Source organism: Periophthalmus magnuspinnatus, chromosome 2, assembly GCF_009829125.3.
Source record: "Periophthalmus magnuspinnatus isolate fPerMag1 chromosome 2, fPerMag1.2.pri, whole genome shotgun sequence".
Taxonomy (NCBI): Eukaryota; Metazoa; Chordata; class Actinopteri; order Gobiiformes; family Gobiidae; genus Periophthalmus; species Periophthalmus magnuspinnatus.
The window spans coordinates 18,986,787-19,001,937 of NC_047127.1; the positions used below are offsets into that span (position 1 = coordinate 18,986,787).

A 15,151-nucleotide genomic window follows, 5' to 3' on the forward strand; every position below is an offset into this window, starting at 1 on the left:
TGTAATATCGGCCCTTAAAGGCGGCCATCACCCATTTGCTGTTGTGGAATATCGGCCCTTAAAGGTGGCCGTCAGGCTGTTTGCCTGTGTGGAATATAGGCCCTTAAAGGCGGCCGTCACCCATTTGCCTGTGTGGAATATAGGCCCTTAAAGGTGGCCGTCATGCTGTTTGCCCAATCAAACCAAACACCTATAATTTAACATGTTTGAATAAAAACAAGAGCTCCTTTTATCACCACGGAAATGAAAGACCACAGCAAATCCACTTTAAGACCTGGACTAGAACAGGACTGAGGGGAGGATGAGGATGGAAGTGTAAAACCAGGACCTAACTGGATCTAAACCAGGTATAAACCAGGACTAAACCAGGTTAAAGAGCAAAAGAAAAATTAAATTCTGTCATTGGACAAAAAGTTGTAGGATTGAAGACTTGGCTGTTCATCCAAGCGGCTTCTTCAGTTCTGGTCAGATTACTGCTGGACACTGCCTTATATCTGCCTAAAGGGGGAACGCTATAGATAATAATAACTGCAGTTGGATTTTTTCCTATTTGTGAGACATATTCCCGAGTCTGAAGGAAAACAGTAGTGAAAGCCAGTATGCTAATGGCCAGTATGCTAATGGCCAGTATGCTAATGGCCAGTGTACTTTTGTCCAGTTACAGAATTGAATTTTTCCATGTCTCAAACCTGGACGACAGATCACACAGACAGGTCAAAGAGAAATAAGATTAGAAAAGAACGATTCATTACAAGCATCTTTAAGCACAATATTTTAATGAAACGCACAAGTATGAGATGCTAAAGGCGACAGAAACGTGATCATGAACATGGACACAGATGTACCAAGGAACAGACAAGATATTAGCGTCCAACACATGAGGTGGGTAGAACTACTGACTTTTAAAAACTATTACACATCTCAGTAGTATTCAGACCCCAGATTTTTACTCCTACGACTACAATATATAGTACACTCTTACTCGAGTAATATACAGTACAGTATAACAGTACTCTTACTCGAGTAATATACAGTACAGTATAACAGTACTCTTACTCGAGTAATATACAGTACAGTGTAACAGTACTCTTCCTCGAGTAATATATAGTACAGTGTAACTCCTTCAGATATGATTTAGTTTGGCTCATTTCTGTGTCTGTTTGAAAACCACATTTTGTGATTTAGTTCATGTTTTAAATCATAAATCTGGTGTGATGAACAGACGTTACTTGAGCAGCAGTTTCCCCAAATACTTTTACTTAAGTCATTTCTAAATAATACCATTTTGAAGTAGCAGAACTATTACTTGATTACAATTTTTGGCTACTCTACCCACCTCTGCAGCTAACTGACGGATGCTATCAACTTTAGCATGTAGCATTAGCTCCCATTAGCGGTGTTAGCATTTTAAGGCACTGTAAACAAGTGCTACGAGGATTTTTTCGTACAAATTCAAGCTTGTACATTGACTGACATCGAGTTTTTTCAAACAGTCCAAGTTAAACCATAGAAAACATTAAAAAAAACCTGATTGTTTCATAACCGTTTCCATAACAGTCATGTGCTCATTTGCATATCACCAACAACATAAACACAGCAAATGTCCTCTTTTATAAATAAAGGTATAAAAACACATTTGTATATTTGGTGTTGAAAGAGTCCGTAGAGCGATACTTTTAGAGTGAGGGTGGAGCAGTAGGATGGAGCAGGAAGGTGGAGGCTGTAAGGTGGAGGGTGGAGCAGGAGGGTGGAGCAGGAGGGTGATGTGTTTGGAGATGAAAACGATTAAGTTAGAAGCTCTTAAACAGGTCCAGGTCTTTGTGCGCCACAGGAGGCTCCTTTTTCCACTCATCTTCAGGATAAACGTCAAAGTTTGAAGTGTCGCCGTCGTGAGACACTTTGGGAACGATGGGAGGCTGAGGACACAGAGAAAGAGACGGAGAGACAGAGACCAAGGAGAGACAGAGGAGAGACAGACGGACAGACAGGGGAGAGAGAGAGAGAGGACAGAGAGATCAAGAGAGGGAGGAGAGAGAGAGAGCGAGAGAGACAGAGTGAGGAGAGAGAAGAGACCCAAGAGCGAGAGGAGAGGGGGAGGAGAGAGTAGACGGAATTAAAAAAACATGAAAACCTGACTTGCTTTGATGGTGATTGGTCCTGTGATTGTTTTTTTTTCAGTCAAGTGAAAAAAAAACTAACTAAAACTATGTTTTAGTGAAAATGTAAATGTGCAGCACAAACACCTTGAGTTTCCTCAGAGGAACTGCGTCCCAGTCGACCGTCTTAAACCAGCGATGCCTCTTCACGTCGTCTGCTCCGTTCTGAAGAGGAAAAATACACATTACTGTGGAATTTTTCTTCTGTTCTGACACATCTAGTGTTATAACCAAGGGCGGAGCCAAATGTTTATTTACAGGGGTCAGAGAGGGATAGTTAAGTTTCTGGGGAGGCACTCAAACTTAAGACTGTGATTCAAACAAACAGAAATCATGATGACACTTTGACCCCTGCACGATTCAAACAAAAAGAAACCATTATTTCAGCGCAAGACAAAGTTTAGTTTCATTATTTATTTCCTTTCTGTTAACCTGGAGTCAGATGACCCTCTGGATTGACAATACGCTTTCTTGTCCATCAATGACTTTCTCCTTCTCCAGCTTCTGTAAGCAGTCTATGATGTTCTTCTTGTACCCTCTAGTAGTGTCTTGTTTCAGTATTGATACATGGCCCCATTTATTTTTTCCTTTACACGGATCAGTCGTCCTGGTCAATTTGTAGAAACACAGCCCCAAAGTATGATGTTTCCACCCCCATGCTTCACAGTAGGTCTGGTGTTCTTCGGATGCAAATCAGTATTCTTTCTCCTCCAAATACGACAAGTTGAGTTTTTAGAAAAAAAGTTCTATTTTGGTTTTATCTGACCATTTGACATTCTTCCAATCCTCTGGATCATCCAAATGCTTTCTAGCAAACTTCAAACGGACCTGGACATGTCCTGACTTAAGCAGGAGGACACGTCTGGCACTGCAGGATTTGAGTCCCTGGCGGCGTAGGGTGTTACTGATGGTGGCCTTTTGAGATCATTTTGACCCCACGAGGTGAGATCTTGCGCGGAGTCCCAGATCAAGAGAAATTATCAGTGGTCTTGTCTTCCATTTTCTAATAATTGCTCCCACAGTTGATTTCTTCACACCAAGCTGCACCTATTGCAGATTCAGTCTTTCCAGCCTGGTGCAGGTCTACAGTTTTGTTTGTGGTTCCTTTGACAGCTCTTTGGTCTTAGCCATAGTGGAGTTTGGAGTCTGACTGTTTGAGGTTGTGGACAGGTGTCTTTTATGATTTTATGATCTGTTATGACTGATAACAACTTGAGAGCCAGAAATCTTTCTTGTTTGTAGATGAGCAAATATTTATTTTACCAAGGAAATAACCAATTAATGTATTAAAAATCCTACAATGTGATTTCCTGGATTATTTCCCCCCATTCTGTCTTTCATAGTTGAAGTGAAACTATGATGAAAATTACAGGCCTATGTCATCTTTTCAGGTGGGAGAACTGATATATATATATACACATACATACATATATCTATATATATATATCTATATATCTATATATCTATATCTATATCTATATCTATATCTATATCTATATCTATATCTATATATATATATATATATCTATATCTATATATCTATATATATATATATATATACACACATATACATACACGTAAGAAACTACAGAAATACCAGGGGCTCAAAGAAGAGCTAGATCCCAGGTGGGAGATCCCAGGTAAAACGTCAGACATCAGAGGACCAGAGTGTGGAAAAAGATGGCCACTGGTTATAACCCAAAAACATATTATTAGACATCGTGATCGATGCTAATGCTATCATTCACTTAGCACTCAGCTAGTCCGATTTGGAACACCGGAGCCTGTATTTCCTCCTATAGCCGTTAGCATTAACCACAGAAAAACATAGTCAATTATGAATAAACCAGAGGGTGTCAGCTGGTAACACCCACATTAAGAGAAAACCTTGTTGAAAGTTTTTGTTGAGTGTGAAAAGACTCAAACGGAGGACAACACAGGATCAGGAATCAGAACACAGCTGTGAGTAAGAATGACAAACACCACAATACACGATCAAATAAACAGCAGTCAAAACACAACTGTAAGAACCATGAACAACACCACAGTAACAAGACTGAAGCTCATAAAAGTCAAACAATGTCCCCTTTAATCGCACAATCACTGTACACTGAAGAGAAGGTAGAGAGGGAGGAGGAAGAAGAGAGAGACAGAGAGAGGAGGAGGAGGGGGGAGACATTTTGGAAACAGGAAACAGGAAGTAGCCGTACCTTCATGTTGCCCAAACGTCTGGCTCTGTCGATCACCAGAAACTTCTTAATTAAATCTCTGAGGAAAAAAACAAACAAACTCAACAATGAAACTTGAGACAAAGATGAGAAGAAACTATACAGCAGAGAGAGGGATGAGGGAGGAGGAGTGGGAGCCACAGAGAAAGGGATGAGGGAGGAGGAGTGGGAGCCACAGAGAGAGGGATGAGGGAGGAGGAGTGGGAGTAGTAGTATTAACAGTAGTAATGATAGTAACAGTAGCAACAGTAGCAGTACTAGTAGAAGTCGTAGAAGTAGTAGTAGTAGTAGTAGTAGTAGTAGTAGTAGTAGTAGTAGTAGTAGTAGTAGTAAAAGTAACAATCACAACTCAAGATATGTTTTTGATGAGAAAACACGGTAAAGTCCAAAAACAAATATGGACCTGGGTGTAAAGGCACACTATGTAACCTTTCCAGAGGGAGGGTCTGTAACCTGCATGTCTCCATGGAGATTTTATTACTTTCTAGTTAGACAAGCCGGTAACACCGCCAGGACAAGTTACAGGTCAGACCTGTGGAGAGGCGATGCGGCTCACAGTGAAAATGCAGGTATCATATGTAACTTTCATGATTCCATCAAAATAGAAAGTTAAAGCCAAACTTGGGAACATTCTATATGGAGATGGATCAATTTTATGACATAATGACATCAACAAAGGCACACGTTGAATTAAATAGGTGATAGCTGCACATGTTTGACGTCATACTGCGGAACATTCCAGCCAAAAGAAATAACATCTCCAAGGAGACAAAGTTACACAGTGTGCCTTTAGTACAGTCCACACTGCTGCTGCTTTTGTGAACTTTAAAAACCTTAAATCACCAAGTAGGACCTCTTTAATTCTCCCTGCGTCAGTGCCATTAGTCAAGTCTAATTATTTAAGTGTGTCGACCAAAACAAAGAGCTTTAATTATAGTTTCCATGGTAATCGTCAGCCCCGCCCTGCCCTGTGTCCTCCTTACCCCAGACACTTTACATTCATTTAAGCCTGAAATCGCTGCTCCCCGTGGTTAAACTGGCCTCTAGTTTGAACTGTTCTGACTAATGATACCCCCAGCTCCATTTGGGACCCCCGACTGGAGCGCTTTAGGCCATTAGAGCAAAGAATTGTGGGTAAAAATGGCCCTATTACAGACTGCAGGGGCGTGGATGGATGCCGAGGGGTTAAGAGGGCTCATAACTGAAGATAAGTCAACGGAAAATGAGAGAAACACGATCATATGAGAGAAACACAATCATATGAGAGAAACAAGAGAAACACGATCATACAAGAGAAACACAATCATATGAGAGAAACAAGAGAAACACGATCATACAAGAGAAACACAATCATATGAGAGAAACAAGAGAAACACGATCATACAAGAGAAACACAATCATATGAGAGAAACACAATCATATGAGAGAAACACGATCATATGAGAGAAACACAATCATATGAGAGAAACAAGAAACACGATCATACAAGAAAAATAGAAATGCAATCATACGAGAGAAACAAGAGAAACACGATCATACGAGAGAAACACAATCATACGAGAGAAACACAATCATATGAGAGAAACACAATCATATGAGAGAAACACAATCATACAAGAGAAACACAATCATATGAGAGAAACACAATCATATGAGAGAAACACAATCATACAAGAGAAACACAATCATATGAGAGAAACACAATCATATGAGAGAAACGCGATCATACAAGAGAAACATGATCATACAAAAGAAACATGATCATACAGTGAGCCTGTAACAACAAAAGAGTCTTGTTTTAAAAAGCCCATTCTACATTACTGGAAAAAGATCACATTTTAACTTGATAGTAGCAATTTTCTTTACTGAGGTTGTAAAAAACTGATACTGAAACTGATCAATAATGCCTACTGAAGCGAGTATCAAAAGTAGGTACTTTTATATATATATAAAAGTACCTACTTTTAATATATATATATATATATATATATATATATATATATATATATATATATATATATATATATATATATATATATATATATATATATATATATATATATATATATTGTATGTGGGACAGATTTATAATTTTTTGCCAAATTATGTAATTTAAATTTATTACAAACTTACCCACAGTCCTGTTTACTACAAACTATACTTGGAATTCTGACTGCAAGTATCCTAGCAACCAAAGAGCCAATCTGGAGCAAGCCCGCTGAAGGTAACGCCCCTTCCCGGGAGTTTAGCAGGCAGCGGCCACAGTCAATCAAACCTGTTGCTAATGCTAGCGGGGTGACCTTGGGGAAAGAAGGTGCCTGATTTTACTGTTAACTATAGTGAAATTAAAACCCCAGGATCATATGGAGCTGGTTAATACGAACATTTAAGACCAAAATGACAAGTCTGACACCGTTTTTATATAGAAAGTAAGTCGATGGAGGTGGAATCTATCTATCTATCTAAAGTCCATCATTCAAAAGATTTACAGGGGTCACTCAGGGGTCAAAGTTTAAAGTCTACATGTGTAAAACATCCAAATGACCCAAGCCCAAACAACTTAAGCAAACAGCTAGCTTCACAACTTTAGCACGCACGCTCTTTAAGCTTTGTACAGTGAGGGCTTCAGCTGCTCTTTACAGGGGTCAGGGTGCAAAGGTCAGAGCAGAACAGTTTAGGCAGTTAAGTCTCTTGTGGTAAACTTTTGTTCAGAGTAAAAACTAAATTATATGGTCATTTATGGGTAGTAGTAGTAGCAGTATTAGTACTATTAGTAGGATTAGTAGCAGCAGCAGCAGTAGTAGCAATTGCAGTAGCAGTAGCAGGAGAAGTAGCAGTAGTAACAGTTATAGCAGTAGCAGTACTATGCTGAGTATATTTGAATCTCTTACTTGACGTAAAAATCCAGATGTCTTGGAAATTCCAGTTTTCCAGCCAGGATCTTCTGGTAAATCCCAAATGGGTTGTCATCAAAGAAGGGCGGATACCTGGGACAAACAAAACCATGAAATAAAAATAAACAGGAAAAGTCTATGTGCTGTCAAACTCTCGTCCATAATGTCACACGAATGTATTTTGGGTTTGAAACATGACGCAAGCTTCAGGAAGAGAGGGAAACGGCTCCTGCTGAGTTCAATCAAAAAAACACATTTATTTCTGACATTTCAAACTTTTTCTACTTTTGCACAACTTTTACAACTAAGTACAGGTTTAAGAGAATAATTTGATTTTAAAATCCACAAAATTAACCTCTTTGTGTGTTCATATCTAACACAACTTTTACTGAGAACTATTGTTACGCTGATTTATTCTTAATCACAAAAGCACTGGACATGATGTACAAGTCGTTAATGTTATAATTTGGTGTTTTGGTTCAAGACGTTTATCCAATCAGAAAGCAGAATGCATTGTGCATGTGAGGCTTCACATGACTCTCTTGTTTGGGTTGCCAGGTTCAATGCCGAAATCCAGTTGGTTTAGTATTTTAAATGTCTCATCTGACACTATTCTCTGATCTGTTCTAATGTTTCCTCATCACAAACGTACTTGTTTCATTCATACATGTTTAACACACAAACACATCATGGGGTTCCACTTTGTGATGTCATGTGGTAATACAGGAAGTGCTCCACTGTGTTTTTAAACTCCGCCTTCACTAGAACCATTTGGATCATTTCAGTCCTGGAATTGATCAATCTACTACTGAACTAAAGGTAAATGGAACTGTTAACTTGAAAACTACCACTTCATGACATCACAAGGTGGAGCAGAGCATTTTGAGCTTTAGCGATGTAAACAGACTAATAATAAAGTGTTACTCAAACATGCGTGAATGAAACAAAACACACCTCCAGGTGTGTTTTTGAGGACGGAACAGCATTAGAAGATGGATTAAAGCTCACAGAGTCAGTTTGTGTGACATAGGACTTTAGACGTAATGTAAACTGATCCTAAAAACACACTGGATCAGATTGGTCCCTAAATCCTTGTCCTCATTTGACTAATGCTGCTCTGTCGGCTTCTGTCTGCTACTTCGACATTCCTCCATCATGACATCAGCGTTTTATACTAAACCTCTCATGCAGATTCCTCACACAAACGTAACCGTCTCGGCCTCCTCTCCGCGTCCTCTGACCTCACGTCTCATTATGGCATTTGGACAAAACGACTTGTCCAGATTGGAGCTGCTAAAGCCATCAGACGATAGAGGAGCAGGAGGGTGAGGAGAAAGGGGGGGTGAGGAAGGAAGGGGAAGGGGAGGGGGAGGAGGAAGGGAAAGGGGAGGAAGGAGGAGGAGGAAAGGGAAGGGGAGGGGGAGGAAGAAGGGAGAGGAGGTGGAAGGAGGGGGAGGAGGTGGTGGAATAATCATAATATAAGGAGAATAATGGATGCCTTGTTTGGAGCTGGTTCTTTCAGGTCTGATTTTGACTTGTGTTTAAACGACAGTCAGGCCACAGTGACATCATGAAGTGAAACAGGGCAGAGTGACATCATCAAGTGAAACAGGGCAGTGGAACAGCAAATAAAGGAGTCAATCATGGAGAGCAAAATGGAAAGTGTGCTCTGAAACCTGCACACAAAAGGTCATTCCAGTTAATCCTGACAGAAAAACACTAATCAGGGGAATTTTCATGGTCTCAATTGTCTCAAATTTTACGAGATGTTCCACAAATACAGAGAGTCCAGTCAAGGCCCTCACCCCGGGTCAGAATGAGGCCACTGTGTGCTGTCTGCAACAAATTATAAAGACTTTTACTGTCAGAGAATCAGGAAGTGTGTGGTTAGCATGCTAGCTGTTGTCAGCTTCTGTCTGCTACTTTGACATTTCTGTCCTAAAGAATCTCACTTTAACAAATGTTTCCTTGTCCCTTTGAATTATCTCCGTGTTTAACCTGAGCCTCTTTCTGTCAGCACGATGTAATGAACCCATCCATTCATTTAAAGGTCTCTTCTGTCACATTTATCCACTTCTCCTGCCCCTGTCTACGCCTGACCCTTACCCAGCATGCACCTCTGTGGGCGGTTGACGTGCTAAGCTAATTTATAACTGTACAGAAAACAAAGGAGCGCCTCTTCTCATCCAGACTCACTGTGGACTGAAACATGCAGCAGTTAGCTGCTAAAATTAGAGTCAGTGTGGTTAGTGGGGCTGCACGATTTGGGAGAAACATCCTATTGCAATTTTTCTGACAAACACTGCAAATGAGATCAGATTTGTGTAAATGAGCTGCATTCTGCCCCTTATACTTTTTAAAACGTGCAGTCCCACCTGTGTCCTGTGTCTCAACCTGCAGGGACACATACAATACATGTGTCTCATTGTCAGTGTGTGAACAGACCTCATGTGAAAGAACCTCCAAATTCACTCACTGAGCTGCACAGGCTGCACTAGCGCGGAGTCCTGATGGCTGCAGGTGCTGGGGTTTAGCTAGTGACCAATCAGATCATAGAGAGGCATTTTAGCTTTAAACCAACTGGATTTTAACATTGAATCTGGCAACCCAAATGAGAGAGTCATATGAGGCTCATTCTGCTTTCTGATTGGGTAACCAAAACACAAAATTATAACATAAACTTGCCCTTCGTGTCCAGTGTTTTTGTCATTAAATTAGCATTAGAACTGTTATCAGTAAACGTTCTGTTAGAGTTGAACATTTTGAATTATCCAGTGTTGTAGTGCAATTAATTTATATCCCCGGTTTAGCCCCGGTTTAGCCCCGGTTTAGCCCCGGTTTAGCCCCGGTTTAGCCCCGGTTTAGCCCCGGTTTAGCCCCGGTTTAGCCCCGGTTTAGCCCCGGTTTAGCCCCGGTTTAGCCCCGGTTTAGCCCTCTGATTTGAGTGTCTCTTTTGTTGATGGATCCTCTTCTCTCCTCCGGCTCTTGCCTCGTCTCTTTTCTCTGTTGCATCAGAGAAGCAGGAGAGAGAAACAAAATGGCAGACGATTGTTTGGTCAAATTATCGTCAGGTTTGATTCCAGTCAGTGAGTCCAGAGAGACTTCACCTGCTCAGTTTGAAATGCGACCGCAGCAGAGGCGATGTGGGTTGGACAGGTTATAACAGAGGGAAACAGCCACTTTTTTCATCTAGACTGAGGGCAAAGTTATTCATGTAGTATTTCAAAACAAGTTTGATTTTTAAGTAACAATTTGGTATAAAATTTCAAAATATGTTAAACTGTCCTGTTATAATGAACATTTTCAATATTTTGGATTCATTTTAACATATAGATTTTAAAGGTACAATGTGTAACTTTTCTGGTGGACTGTCCATCACCTGCTTGTTTTTTTCTTGGTACTGGATAGATCATAACCTCACTGAAGGTCTGTAAAGATCTCAAGTTGCATAAGAGAGTGTCGCCCCCTGGTGGGTGGGCAATGCACTCACACTGTCAGAATAGAGTGTGGTTCCGGCCTGGTTCAGTCCAGTTCAAGTCCAGTTTAAGAGCTGGTTTAGCCCCTTGATTAGTCCCTTGTTTAAGTCCGTGTTTAAGTCCTCGGTTCGGTCTCGGGTTCAGTCCAGGGTTCAGTCCACTTACCCCGCTAACATCTCAAACACCAGTATACCCAGGGCCCACCAGTCGACTGCTCTGCCGTGGCCTTTGCTCTGGATCACCTCTGGAGCCAAGTACTCCGGAGTCCCACAAAGAGTCCACGTCCTGAGGAGAGACCACAAACACGTCAACAAATCTCCATTCTCTTGCTGTATTTATCCAACTACCACATCTGGGAGGGCATCTGACACACCACAACATCTGGGAGGGCATCTGACACACCACAACATCTGGGAGGGCATCTGACACACCACAACATCTGGGAGGGCATCTGACACACCACAACATCTGGGAGGGCATCTGACACGTGGAGCGTTGCCGTGGAAACAGTAAACGAGGTCATCATCGCTCAGAGGGAGGTGATGTAATGCTGGAGGAGATTTCATCAGAGTGAAGTGGCAGGTGCACAGACACAGAAAAACTGGAAAAATACAGGTCTGTCACCCATCAGCCACAGGTACACTTTATTATTCCCATAGGGAAATGTGTCCTGTGCATTTGACCCATCCTTCAGTCTGTCTGAGTTAAACCTGCATTTGACCTGTCTTTCAGTATCTCTGAGTTAAACCTGTCAGGAGCAGTGGGACCCATCTTCAGATCTTCAGCTAGTCTTGGCCAGGGCTACCTTAGATGGACGACTTAACCTGCTGTGCTAGTCCCGGCTTAGTCTCAGTTCAGGCGTGGGTCAGGCGTGGGTCAGGCGTGGGTCAGGCGTGGGTCAGACGTGGGAACTAGTCCTGGTTTTAGCCCCAGTTTTAAACGTCACTTCTAGCATATTCAGCGATCCATTCTGACGCCGTATTGTTCTTTGGCCTCTTCTCATAGAGCTACACCCGATCCTGTTTCACTGGGGTCTCATTTTACCCATAATGCACCTCTGCCCCAAGTCACTGTATCCTTATTGTTTACATGAGCATACGGAGGGATGCATTGTGGGATATCATGTTTCTCAGACTACACTTTGTTTACTGTGTCTCTGGTTTCTACACATCACTAATGCATGAAGCTAGCATACGCTAACCACCCGCGTGTACTGTTAGCCAACGCTAACCATCCACATGTACCGTTAGCCGACGCTAACCACCCGCGTGTACTGTTAGCCAACGCTAACCATCCACATGTACCGTTAGCCGACGCTAACCACCCGCGTGTACTGTTAGCCAACGCTAACCACCCGCGTGTACTGTTAGCCAACGCTAACCATCCACATGTACCGTTAGCCAACGCTAACCATCCACATGTACCGTTAGCCGACGCTAACCACCCGCGTGTACTGTTAGCCAACGCTAACCACCCGCGTGTACTGTTAGCCAACGCTAACCATCCACATGTACCGTTAGCCAACGCTAACCATCCACATGTACCGTTAGCTGACGCTAACCACCCGCGTGTACTGTTAGCCAACGCTAACCATCCACATGTACCGTTAGCCAACACTAACCATCCACATGTACCGTTAGCCAACACTAACCACCCGCGCGTACTACTGAGACAAACTGGTCTGAAAGATGGGTCAAATGCAGAGCTACTACTACTACTAATACTACCTAATAATTTTATCTCAATAAAATTTCTACCTAAATTATTTTTAAGTTTACATAATGAGTAAAGTTTTGGCTCAACAATTTTGAGTCACAGTCAAAGACTAAAACAAGTAATTTTAAGTAACATTTAAACTAAACCAGAGGAGGAGAAAGAGGAGGAAGAAAGAGGAGGAAGAGTAGGGAGAAGCAATGAGAGGAAGAGAGGGAGGAGGAGGAGGAGGAGAGAGGGGGGAGAAGAAAGGAGAGAGGGAGAGGTGAGAGCAGGAGAGGGGGTGGGACGGGGAGAGAGAGAGGACAAAGGAGAAAAGTAAAGAGCGAGGGGGGTATAATATGTTCCACAGGGCTGCATGTTCCTGCCTCTGTCTGCCTGTAGAGGGCACTGTGGCAGCACTCACACTCCGCAGGTTTGTTTAAATGGGTCAGAGGAAATACAGGGGACTAAAGCAGGACTAAAGCAGGACTAAAGCAGGACTAAAGCAGGACTAAAGCAGGACTAAAGCAGGACTAAAGCAGGACAAAGGCAGGACTAAAACAGGACTAAACCAGGTCTAAACCAGGTCTAAACCAGGTCCAAACCAGGTCCAAACCAGGTCCAAACCAGGACTAAAACAGGTCTAAATCAGGACTACTCCAGGACTAATCCAGGACTAAAGCAGGACTAAAGCAGGACTAATCCAGGGCTAAACCAGGTCTAAACCAGGTCTAAACCAGGTCCAAACCAGGTCCAAACCAGGTCCAAACCAGTACTAAAACAGGTCTAAACCAGGACTAATCCAGGACTAAAGCAGGACTAAAGCAGGACTAATCCAGGGCTAAACCAGGGACTAAACCAGGACAAAACCAGGACTAAACCAGGACTAAACCAGGGACTAAACCAGGGACTAAACCAGGGACTAAACCAGGGACTAAACCAGGACTAAACCAGGACAAAACCAGGACTAAACCAGGACTAAACCAGGACTAAACCAGGACTAAACCAGGGACTAAACCAGGACAAAACCAGGACTAAACCAGGACTAAACCAGGGACTAAACCAGGGACTAAACCAGGGACTAAACCAGGACTAAACCAGGACTAAACCAGGACAAAACCAGGACTAAACCAGGACTAAACCAGGACTAAACCAGGACTAAACCAGGGACTAAACCAGGGACTAAACAAGGACTAAACCAGGGACTAAACCAGAACTAAACCAGGACTAAACCAGGACTAAACCAGGACTAAACCAGGACTAAACCAGGGACTAAACCAGGGACTAAACCAGGACTAAACCAGGGACTAAACCAGAACTAAACCAGGGACTAAACCAGGACTAAACCAGGACTAAACCAGGACTAAACCAGGGACTAAACCAGGGACTAAACCAGGACTAAACCAGGACTAAACCAGGACAAAACCAGGACAAAACCAGGACTAAACCAGAACTAAACCAGGACTAAACCAGGACTAAACCAGGACTAAACCAGGGACTAAACCAGGGACTAAACCAGGACTAAACCAGGACTAAACCAGGACAAAACCAGGACTAAACCAGGACTAAACCAGGGACTAAACCAGGACTAAACCAGGGACTAAACCAGGGACTAAACCAGGACTAAACCAGGACTAAACCAGGGACTAAACCAGGGACTAAACCAGGGACTAAACCAGGACTAAACCAGGACAAAACCAGGGACTAAACCAGGGACTAAACCAGGACTAAACCAGGACTAAACCAGGACAAAACCAGGACAAAACCAGGACTAAACCAGAACTAAACCAGGACTAAACCAGGACTAAACCAGGGACTAAACCAGGGACTAAACCAGGACTAAACCAGGACTAAACCAGGACAAAACCAGGACTAAACCAGGACTAAACCAGGACTAAACCAGGGACTAAACCAGAACTAAACCAGGACTAAACCAGGGACTAAACCAGGGACTAAACCAGGACTAAACCAGGACTAAACCAGGACTAAACCAGGGACTAAACCAGGGACTAAACCAGGACTAAACCAGGACTAAACCAGGACAAAACCAGGGACTAAACCAGGACTAAACCAGGACTAAACCAGGACAAAACCAGGACAAAACCAGGACTAAACCAGAACTAAACCAGGACTAAACCAGGACTAAACCAGGACTAAACCAGGGACTAAACCAGGGACTAAACCAGGGACTAAACCAGGACTAAACCAGGACTAAACCAGGACAAAACCAGGACTAAACCAGGACTAAACCAGGACTAAACCAGGGACTAAACCAGGACTAAACCAGAACTAAACCAGGACTAAACCAGGGACTAAACCAGGACTAAACCAGGGACTAAACCAGGACTAAACCAGGACTAAACCAGAACTAAACCAGGACTAAACCAGGGACTAAACCAGGACTAAACCAGGGACTAAACCAGGACTAAACCAGGACTAAACCAGGACTAAACCAGGGACTAAACCAGGGACTAAACCAGGACTAAACCAGGACTAAACCAGGACTAAACCAGGGACTAAACCAGGGACTAAACCAGGACTAAACCAGGACTAAACCAGGACTAAACCAGGGACTAAACCAGGGACTAAACCAGGGTCTAAACCAGGACAAAAACAGGACAAAACCAGGACAAAACCAGGACTAAACCAGGACTAAACCAGGACTAAACCAGGACTAAACCAGGACTAAACCAGGGACTAAA

General features: G+C 42.6%; 1 protein-coding gene across 1 annotated transcript in view; it reads right to left on the minus strand.

Moving 5' to 3' along the window:
- Positions 1-750: 750 nt before the first annotated feature.
- The window catches only part of prkx (protein kinase X-linked), a 28,447-nt gene continuing 14,046 nt past the window's right edge, over positions 751-15,151 (minus strand). The window contains exons 4-8 of the mRNA XM_033978551.2: positions 10,920-11,039; positions 7,276-7,371; positions 4,367-4,424; positions 2,244-2,321; positions 751-1,916 (exon numbers count right to left, since the gene is read on the minus strand). Of these exons, the coding sequence (XP_033834442.1) occupies positions 1,791-1,916; positions 2,244-2,321; positions 4,367-4,424; positions 7,276-7,371; positions 10,920-11,039 (478 nt within the window). The 3' untranslated portion in view covers positions 751-1,790. The remainder of the gene's footprint in view (positions 1,917-2,243; positions 2,322-4,366; positions 4,425-7,275; positions 7,372-10,919; positions 11,040-15,151) is intronic.